This window comes from Pistacia vera, unplaced genomic scaffold, assembly GCF_008641045.1.
Source record: "Pistacia vera cultivar Batoury unplaced genomic scaffold, PisVer_v2 Contig320, whole genome shotgun sequence".
In the NCBI taxonomy this organism is placed as follows: domain Eukaryota; kingdom Viridiplantae; phylum Streptophyta; class Magnoliopsida; order Sapindales; family Anacardiaceae; genus Pistacia; species Pistacia vera.
Genome location: NW_022196136.1, coordinates 4,222,578 through 4,233,673, shown reverse-complemented (window position 1 = coordinate 4,233,673; position 11,096 = coordinate 4,222,578). Strand labels below are relative to the sequence as shown.

General features: G+C 37.2%; 1 protein-coding gene across 3 annotated transcripts; it reads left to right on the top strand.

The window, feature by feature from the left end:
* Positions 1 to 6,770: 6,770 nt before the first annotated feature.
* Positions 6,771 to 9,531, top strand: LOC116137048 (serine/threonine-protein kinase ATG1t). 3 transcript variants are annotated; one of them, XM_031422736.1, is made up of 8 exons: positions 6,771 to 7,083; positions 7,660 to 7,777; positions 7,883 to 7,941; positions 8,149 to 8,213; positions 8,417 to 8,510; positions 8,589 to 8,652; positions 8,754 to 8,865; positions 8,985 to 9,531. In XM_031422736.1, the coding sequence occupies exons 1-7, from the start codon at positions 6,823 to 6,825 to the stop codon at positions 8,831 to 8,833; spliced, it is 741 nt and encodes a 246-aa protein (XP_031278596.1). In that variant the 5' UTR covers positions 6,771 to 6,822; the 3' UTR covers positions 8,834 to 8,865; positions 8,985 to 9,531. The 3 variants fall into 3 exon arrangements, with proteins under 3 accessions (XP_031278596.1, XP_031278594.1, XP_031278595.1); XM_031422734.1 differs by having other exon boundaries at positions 8,589 to 8,669; XM_031422735.1 differs by lacking the exon at positions 8,589 to 8,652.
* Positions 9,532 to 11,096: the final 1,565 nt, after the last annotated feature.

The window sequence follows — 11,096 nt, the reverse complement described above, 5'->3', positions numbered from 1 at the left end:
TATAAAGGAAAACACTTAGCTTTTTCGGGGGGTTTTTCGAATAGGGTTAGAGCAGCTTTTTACATTTCCTGAGTTTCATTTTGAGAACTTTTGATACTGAACAAGGGAAAGATTTGATTTCGAAACAGGGGATTCGTCATTTTGGGAGAATTTCTTTTTCTTTTCTTTTAGTTTCATATGTTGAACTTTAGTATTTGTGTTCTTTCATTTGGTTGTTGATTTAGCCATGAACTAACCCATTTTGGGTTATGGTTTTGATTGTAGTTTGGATTTTTATGGGTTAGTTATTGATTATTTTCTTTTCATATGATTTTGCTTTGATTGTGTGTTTACTCTGCATTTATTGGTTTTAGTGATGAACATGATGAGATTGAGAATGAATCATGTTAGGCTTCTTGGGTAACCACCATTGTAGTATTGGATGCTAGAGATAGATTCAAGAACCAATGAAATCATTTAGGATTCTTGTGCTTAATGAGCTTAGAATTATTAACTTTCAATTTGTAGGGTGCGGAGTTATAGGGAAGAGTAGGAAAACATAGCCTGAAAGGTATGTTTGACACTTTAGAGAGTTCGATTTACAATCAATACATGGAATATGATTTTTAACTTAAGTCTTTAGGTTTAACCCATAAAGTCCGAATGAAGTCAAAACCCTACCCGTTTGTTTGAATTGATTTATCCCGTCTAAATCTTGCTTTATAGTTTAAGTTTTTTAGTAGAATTTTGTTTTATCATAGTTAAATTGCTCCCTTTAATCTAAAAGATTTGATTGCTTCAACTTGAGAACGTTAAGAAACTAGTGCTGACAACAATCATTATGGGAATGATACTCACTCATCATTATATTACTTGTGCGATTAGTATATTTGCTACATATTGTATGTTGTAGGAAATACGCATCAAATACTCCACCAACTTCCTCCTGCACCTTACCAACTTCCTTCTCCACCCTAACAACTTTATCTGCCACCTTATCCACTTTCTCCTCCACCCTTTTCAACTGCTCTTCCATCTTATCAAACAAACTCTTTATGAGGTCAACCACCTCACTCTCCCAACCCCGACGCCTCGGCAAAGCGGTACTTGTTGCACCGGTTTACTGAGGCATACGAACTTCTTCCTTCCTCCCCTCTTCCTCCCTCCCACCGATTGCGGCTTCATCCTCCTCGACGTCAACCATATTCTCAAGCAGTGGCCCTATAACTGTCCTCACATGTGTGACCCCTTGTAGGTCCCGCATCAGGCGGTCTATCCCTTCATCCCTTTGATCCTCCAGTGCTTGGAAAGATGTGATATAGTGCTGTTGCGCTTTACCCCCTTTAACACCTGCTCTCTACTACTATTCTTATAATTCATACTATGTAAATTATAGATATACATAGCGTATGGAAAATAGTGGGCTTAAATTTTTTCTTTACTCTATAAAATATAATTCTTTACAAATACAAAATACTATGTATTAAAAACTTTCTACTTAATACAAAATATCATAACTGGTGGACAGTAATGCCAATACTCTCCGCTCCTCGACATTTATCTGACCGCTACTCCTATTTCCTGCAAAACAGAGAAGAACAATGGGGTGAGCACAACAATGCTCAGTAAGTAAATCCTTTACTACCTGTCCCTGCAACTCACTCTTTGGTTCTTTCCTTACTCTATCGTTCTTCTATTTTCTAATTCTCATTGTTTTTCTCTTTCTTTCTAATACTTTTATTCTCTTTTAACTCTATTCTGCTCATTTTATTCTTTCCTTCTCTTTGTTCTTATTCTCTTTTCTCCTTCTCTTATTCTTACTCACCATGAAGGAAAATCATGGTTCTCTCTTATTCTCATCATACTCACCATGAAGGAAAATCATGGTTGTCTCTCTTATTCTCGTCATACACAGCATGAAGGAAAATCATGGTTCTCTCTCTTATTCTCGTCATACTCACCATGAAGGAAAATCATGGTTCTCTCTCTTATTCTCGTTATACTCTCACTAACCATGGAAGAACTCATGGTGCATGCATGTATGAGATGTACATGCAATTAATGCAAAAGAACTGTATGTTTCTTTCTTCTACTCTCTATTCTTACTAACTTAAACTCTCTCATTCTTTCTCATACTCTCTCTCTTTCTATCTCATTTTTTCTCAAGCTTTCTCATTCTCTCCATTATCTCATTCTCATTTCTCATAATTCATTTCTACTAACTCGCTCTTTGAATGTCGCGGCCCCATCTTATCGAAGGCACGGCCGGGACTTCTCCCGCTCTACGTGACTTCTACTGATTCTCTTTCTGTCTCTCTTTCTCATAACTCTTTTCTATTAATTTTCTGCTGTAAGTCACAGCCTCATCTTACCGGAGGCACGGCTGGGTACTCATCCCACTCTTCGTAACCCAACTCATTGTCTTTCTTTATTCCTTCTCATGTTTGCTCATTCTTCCTCACTTGCATGTCACGGCCTCATCTTACCGGAGGCACGGCTGAGTGGAGATCACAAAGCACCAACCCACTCTTCGTGACTTCTACTCATTCTCTGCCGATCGGACTCGGTCATGCATGGATTCGGAACCCTTGGCCACGTGAGTGTATTCTCTCTCTCTCTCTGAATGTCACGGCCCTATCTAATCGGAGGCACGGCTGGAACCTCATGTTCCACTCTTCGTGACGGTCACGGCCCCATCTAACCGGAAGCACGGCTGGAGATCACAAAGCACTCACTCTCGTGACTTTACTCATCACTCACGGGTTCCCTATCGCACAACCTACTCTATTCTCTTCTGTAGCACTTTTCTCTCTTTTATTCGCTAGTTCTCAATCTCTCTTTCTTTTTACTATTAGAGTGTTCTCATTCTCTTTACTCTTAGAGTTGCTATTCTCAACATTCTCTACTCTTTCTCACTCAAACTATTACTCATAGTGTAGCTTATACTTAAAATTCTTTACTCTTGCTCAAGCTAATACTCATCTCTTCCTTAAGCTAGTACTCATAGTATAGCTTAACTCTTAGAGTAGTCTATTCACAAAGTTCTCTACTCTTTCTTAAGCTACTTCTCAATGCACAATTAATGCACATGGATGGCTCATGCTCAATAATGCACTTAGGAAATGCCAATATGCAATGTTGCATCAAAGACAGCGTTTTGCGCAGGTCACACTAAAAAAGGCATAACTTGAGTTATACACATCGGATTGCTACGATTTTTGTCTTGTTTTAAAGCTTAGAGATAGATATATAACTTTTATGTTTTGGTCTGAACCCAGTTCAATCTGTACGATGACCAAAAATTACTTAGAAAGTCATGGCTGTGACAGGGCAGTTTGGTAATATGTTTTCACTTAGGCATTTCATCAAGCAACTCATGTGCATACAAAAACTCTACTATAATTACTACTCTACTTCATTCTCTAGCCATCCAAAATGGGAGAAAAATCCCTCATATAACCATAATCCCTGCCAAGAAAAGCACTTCCAAATAGGTTTACACAACATCTCTCAAACTTCATCTCAATTTCCATTTCTCAATACATATTAAAATACTTCTCATACATGAAGTGTATCCAACAACCACAAAACCAACATTCATCTCAACTCAATTTCTCAACAAGCATAATACATATTTATACAAGCATACATCTTTACTCAATCTCTAAATCTTTACTCAATCTCTAAATCTCTACTCAAAAGCTTATTCAAAACTCAACTTGGTTGGATTTACTTACCTAATACTTGAGTAGTCTTCACTAAAACTCTCTACTCTTGTTGGACCTTAGCTTTCCCTTATTTCCTAAGCATAAACTTAGTAAGAACTTAAACCTTACATAAATAAAACTCATATCTAGAGTAGAGATTCTTATCTCTTCTTGTTTAGGATCAATTCTTTGTCAAATCCCAACTCAAAACTCTCAAAAAATCCCTTAGAAGATTGAGTGAGGAATTGAGAGAAAATGGGAGATGAAGAGGCGGTGGAAATGGGTGAAATGGAGGGCTTTAGAGAACTAAACCCTTATTAGCTCATATAATATACACTCTTTCCCATTTTGCCCCTACTCTTTCTTGAAAATTCCACCTTTATCCTTTAATTCTTTACAAACTCACCCTCATTCTACACTATTCTCCATGAAATTTCCTTGCATTTTACTCCCCACTTTTCTTGCTAATTAGGGGTAGAATTATCATTTTTCCCTTAGGAAAGAATTCTCTAGAAACTCAAACAAAAACTCAGCCGGCCCTTCGTCACGGTGAAGGATTCTCTGTCGCCCCGGCAAAGAATTACAGAACCGACACCGCCATACACAAAGCCAACGTCGCCGCGGCGAAGACTGCAACTCCAAAATCCGCTAAGTCTTGATCAATTCCAGGGTAAACACTCAACCAAATCCAAAACATAAACTCAACCAAGGGCCAACCAAACAACATGAATAAGATACAACCTCATTTAGGGGCAATTCAGTAAACCTTGAGGCCATAACATAAATAATGGCTATGTATCTCAAATGGGGCATTACACCCCCAGTAGCGGTGAGGAAGAGACGGACAACCCCCTACAATAAGAAACAAAATCAATCAGATTTAAGCGACATTTTAAAGCAAGTGCATGTTCAAAAGCTTAATCCTTTAATCTTACCCGAGCTGATTGAATTTCAATCTCTATTTGCTCATAATCCGAATGAGTACACTTCTAGTCGTGCCACCGCAACATCCTAGGAAATGTCTGTTGCACAACCGAAGCCCTAATCCTCCCCCATGCCTTAGCCAGGATAGGGATGGCCTCATATATCCAAGCCTACATTGTAAAAAAACAGTCTATATCATAATTCAAACACATATATTAAAAAAAATATAATAAAAAACTATTAATATTTACCTGCATTGCCCATGGGAAGCCAAACAAATTGTACGTCGCTGGTCTATTCTTCTCGGCCCATTAGGAGTACTTTAACGTCAGGTCTTTTGCTTGCAGGGACTCTATGGTTCGTTTAAATGATACCCGTCCCCACGGATAAGCATTAAAGAAGTTCAAGTTGCTTACAAACTTCACCCAATCAATATCAACGGCTTTTGTTGAGTCACTAGCCATTAGGATTGAATGTAAGAACAATACCAAGCACAGTTTGAACGTCTCTGAATCGTTAAACTCACCATATTTTAACCTGTCCTCTAATTCCTATGCCTTAATAGACTTGTTCCCCGCCAAAACCTTGTTAGCCAACCTTTTGGCGCCCGTACTGTCTGTTATTCTTTTTTCCTCAACCTCACCTAGCAATTCCCCACATCTTAAGCCAGTCACCAACGCATATTCCATCATCCCGAAACGTAATGGCTTTCCATCCACCATGAACCACATTTCGTGCTTTTTGTTGCTTTTTATTGAGTACAGCAACATGTAATGCACTCTCGACCCCCAGAATGTCTTTTTCCATTTTGTGTCCATATCCCAAAAATGACTGAAACAAGTCTCTTTGAATCTCCTTTCACCATTCCTCACTGTCCCTAAAATTCCCGTTATTCTCGTTAAAACATCCCAACTTGACCTCACTATCACCCTCACAGAGAAGTACAGTACCGTATCGCTTACAACCTCCAATCCGTACTCTCTATAGTTTACGTTCCAGAAAGTCTGCACAATCGATATAAACAAAATATCAGCAAAAAAATTAAACCAAATCAAATATAAACAAAATACGCTCCGGAAGAATCGCTTAAGCGATGGGCAGATGATTCTGCCTCATACAAGATCTCTTAAGCGATCTGAAATCACTTAAGCGATACAAAGGATCGCTTAAGAGATTATAGATCTGGGTAGATTTGGTTCTGCCTCGGAAGAGATCTCTTAAGCGATCTTAAATCGCTTAAGCGACCAAGAGTAAAAGCAATTTCATTGCTTTTACTCTTGGTCGCTTAAACGATAACAGATCACTTAAGAGATCTTGTACGAGGCAGAGTCAACATCCGCCAGATCTAAGATCGCTTAAGCGATCGTTTATATCGTTTAAGCGATTCATCGCTTTTACTCTTAAGTAATCCAAAATAGCTTAAGCGACCAAGAGTAAAAGCCATCAATCGCTTAAGCGATACAAAAGATCGCTTAAGCGATCTTAGGTCTCGACAAGTACAAATACCTTTTCTTCGGCGGCCTCCTCCTCCTCCTCCTCTGAACTCTCTTCGGACTCCTCTTCCTGGCCTGAATTTTGTCCGACCTCCTCTTCCTCTTCAGAACCGTTTTGCTCATGTTCTCTCTCTTGTTGTGTCGCCGTCGTCTCCATTGCTGGAACACCTTCACCGATCGAAGGATCCACTGGAGCAGCCATTGAACTGCTTGCGTAGCCAGACTCTACGACTCAAAGAGGCGTTGGGTTTTCCTGCTCATTGTGAATGTCAGCCATAGTTTTAAGAAAGGAAGAAGCTTTAGAATTGAATTTGAGTGTGAAAATTTGCCGGAATATGGATTGTTATCGCCAGAAATTGCACAGATGCGTTTAGGGATTGAAGATATCGATTTTTGCCTTAATTGGTTTTGATTAAGCGATTTGAATGGGTGGGGCTCTTTTTCAAATTTCAAATTTTAAAAGCTTTTATTAATTATGATTATGTCCTTATATGTTTTAATCTTTTCATTTTAACTCATTTTACATGTGTAATGGATCGTAACTGAGCCACCTTCTCTAAATTAAAAAAAAATTAAAAACAGTTTCAAGCCTTTTTTCTAAATCCGATGGCCGGTCAGCTAAATTTTCTCCACGTGAACGCATAAATGCTCGCCGAGAAGCAACGGCAGCATAAACCCAGAACTGAAATTCGTAATCATGTCCGAGTTTCTGATCGCAAATGGACCCTGAAACACCACAAAATCTCTCCAATAACTTAAAGAAACTAGCCGGAAACTACCTGTTGAAATCGAAGCTTGGGGAAAGTCCTTTCTCCACAGTGTGGAAGGCGGAACACGTGTCATCGGGAGATGTAGTTGCCGTGAAGCAAGTTTACCTCCACAAACTTAACAAACACCTGAGGAGTTGCTTGGACTGTGAGCTTAATTTTCTATCTTCTGTGAATCACCCCAACATAATTCGCCTCTTTCACGTGTTCCAGGTGGGGTGTAAATGTAAAATTTTGATCTTTGGTTCCTTGCTTAGTTGTTTTATTTGGAAATTTTTAGTGTTTTGAGGAGTACCTGTTCTGTGTTTTTTGAATTGGGTCTGTAGATTGTTGGTTTTAGTTGTTTAATTTTGAGTTTTAGGCGGTTTAGGGATTAACCCGTTTGTGTTTTTTGAATTAGAAGATGCGTTGGTTGTGATTTTCTATTTTTATCGGGTTGTTTATAGGGAATTTCCACTTTGTCAACTGAATGATGTATTGAAATCAAGAGTGCTTCTTTAGTGAGAAAGTGAAGGAAAATAGATAGAGAATGCGAGTAAGAGAAAACCCAATTTAGGGAGACTAGGTATAATTAAGAGAGTTCTAAGAATTTGGTGAGATTTTTGTGTATACGAAAATGCAGGACAAATGCTTTTATGTAATGTCAGCTTAGGTGATTTCCAGACTTTTAATGTGACTTACTTTTAATACCTAAAGACCACTCAAAACAATTTCTTATACATTTTATTGCTATTATCTTATTAATCATTTCTGCAGTCTTATCATAGTATTCATTGTCTTTGCTCTCAGGCTGAAGATTGTATATTTCTTGTTATTGAGTTTTGTGCTGGAGGAAATCTTGCTTCTTATATTCGGCAGCATGGGAAAGTTCCGGAGCTGACTGCCAGAAAATTCATGCAGCAGCTTGGTAGCTCATCATGTGCCTTTTCGTCAGTAGTGGGGGTTTCTGTTATGCTATTGGTTTCTGATTTCAAGCAATATATAAAAAACTTCATTGAATTCTCTTTTACAGGAGCTGGTTTGGAAATTTTACACACTCACCACATTATTCACAGGGACTTGAAACCAGAGGTATGGATATTATTAAACATGCACATGAAGAAATTCTGGATAGTTGTTATCTCTTGAATTCTTCATACCTTTTGGTAATGAGTGTATGGCTAAATGCTTATGAGACTAATCCTGTTGCTTTGATGGAGCAGAGCATTCTACTATCTGATGTGTTTTTGAGGCTGAAAGCCTTATGAATTGACTAATCCTGTTTCTTTGGTGGGGCAGAACATTCTACTATCTGATGTAGAGGGCGTTGTGGTGCTCAAGATAGCCGATTTTGGTCTTTCAAGGTAAATTGTAGTAGAAGGAAGCAATTTAAGGGGTGAGGATAGGTCTTAGGTCTGTCAATTTTGAGCTGACTTAGGTAGCAGGAAACTGTAATTGGCTTTATGCAATTTCATTTTATTTTTTAGATACAAAGTTGATGTTGAAATTAATTTTGTTTAAAAACAGTCAAAACTTAAATTGAATTTTTTTTTCATATAATGAACAGTATTCTCCGTCCGGGCAAGTGTGCTGAGAAAGTATGTGGAACCCTGTTATACATGGCTCCTGAAGTTCTGCAATTTCAGAGATATGATGAAAAGGTACTACTTTCTCCCTTCAAAATAATTGTTGATATTAAATGTCTTGTTAATGTATTAAAATTCCAAACCTATATATAGGTAGACATGTGGAGTGTTGGTGCAATTCTTTTTGAGCTTCTTAATGGTTACCCACCTTTTTGTGGTAGGAACAATGTCCAGGTAGCATATTTGCCTGAAGAAGAGTCCTTAATAACTATTACAGTGATCTAGCTTCCACTCTGTTAAAAAGTTTTCTTCTTTCAGTTGCTGCAGAACATCAAGTCATCTACACATCTTCCATTCTTGCAGCTTATTCTACCCTGGTTGCATCCAGACTGCCTTGATATGTGTTTAAAACTACTTTCTACAAATCCAGGTTTTACTTCTGGATATCAACTTCTTATATTACTTGAATCCTATCCCAACAGTTTCTCTCCATTCACTCTTTGGTTATTGCAGTCATCCCCTTACTGGTGGTTTCTTCATTTGTTGCAGTGGATCGTTTGTCCTTCAGTGAATTCTATCAGCATAGATTCCTGAGAAGAAAAGAGTGGGAAACTAACACCAACTTTTGATATTCCATGCGCAATGCTTCCCTTGTATATTAAATCAAGCATCATCCATTCCATCTATCCAAAGTCATGATGATTTCTTTGATGTCTTGTCCACTTCTCTGATAATGCTAGCACTCTAATATTACACAGTAAATTTGCGACATTGACATTAATCCAGGTTTTTGTTGGTGTTCCTTTCGGGAAATAGTCATAATTTTCTTTTGTCTTCTACTGTTACACAATCTAGGTATCTGAAGTGGAATTCAGTTACTAATTCCTGATCGATGTAGCATATTAAGAAACGAGGTTATAAACATGTAATGGCTTCTAATTGTATCTTCGATATCACCATTTAAAGAAGCAATTGAGCATTGCTGCTATTTTGAGATCTTGGCTTTGTAAGAGATTACAGGCTACTTATTAGATCTTGTATCATTACATTGTACAAGTAATCTATTCAATTAATTTATAAAATTTCTCTGAGATGATTTCACCTTTCAGTTTTGCTTTTGTTGAACACTGATAGTTCTCAATTCTGTTTATATATTGATCTGAGTTTATAGCTGAAAGTCGTTTCTTCCATCAAGTTTGATTGTGTTGTTGGCATGTACTCATGTAAGAATAAGTTTTAATTTTTTGCTACACATATAGTGGAACATATAAACATTGTAAAAGTTTTAGGGATATATGTCTTTTTAATATATTTATTTTATAATTTTTACTTACATGAAGATTATACTTATTAATAATTTGCATTAAATAATTATTTTTCGTAAAATATTATTGAGACATTCAACAAGCTTTTATGTGTGAAAATAAAAATAAAGCCGAAAGATTTCTTCTATACCCCTGGTACTGTAGCAGGATCCTGAGGTAACATTATCTGGGTACTGTAAACTTAGATCCATATGGACCCGACCCGTTGCCATCACTAAGTAGGAGCTTTCTTTTTGTTTAAAAAAAGTAGAAATTTTATGTCCATTTAGGTCTTGAGAGTCGATTGTCATAGACGAACATGCAAGTCCAAATTCTGCCCAACTCTGGACAAAGGACAAACATTTTTTAAACTAATATATTCTTCTTAGAAATTTCTTAGTGTTTTCTTCATTATTTAATACCTGCTCTTCTTAATAGTATTCTTCTTAAAAGTTTCTTATGTCAAAATATTTCATATGAACTTTGGAAGCATTACCATGTCCACTCTTTGACCCTTTTGTTTAGACTTCTCTGGAGTTTTGTGTTGCCTCAGAGTGAACCAAATAAAAAATTGATGTGCGAATTGATTAAGTTGCAAGTTGGTTTTCTCAACATCCTCCTTGTATGTTGTGACAAAAATATAATTTCTTGAGCAATCTAATACGTAGAAATTGTTTAATTTCTATTGCTATATGTTTGAAAATTAGTTTCTACATGACTAGTCTCATTAATGAAAGATTTCTTTCCCTTTCCCTTGTAATTATTATTATCATTAAAGTATGATTAGGGTGAGTTTAATCTTCTTTTCAATAAGAAAATGAGTTACCTGACCGGGTCATTTTCAACTTACAGCAAAAGTTTGCTGCCAATTCAAGTCTTGGACAAAATGGGGTAACCCTAACTCAACCGCAACTTTGGTATTGAGTTTAGAACTAAGTTTTATTCTACTTGTAGTTTAATTCACTAAATGGTGGGTCAACAAGTCAACTTTCGTGGGTTGTAGAGTTTCTCCCTTGTCTAGTTGTGAATTTAAAGAATTACTTGGTTCTTATTTATGGTCTTCTTTGAAGAATGAGTTAGTAAAATTGCAAAGTTGTTCTTCAAGGTTCTCTAATGGGTTCTGTATTAGTGATGTGCTTATTACTCTTTCTACTTTTTCTCTATACACAAGCACAACTAGAAAAAATAACCCTAGGATCTTCATTATCCCCAAAGACTAACCACAGTTCCTGGCACTCGCCATCAGGTCATTTTGCATTTGGTTTCTATCAACAAGGCAATGGATTTGCAGTTGGAATTTGGCTGGCTGGTAAACCTGACATCACTGTTGTGTGGACTGCTAATAGAGATGACCCAC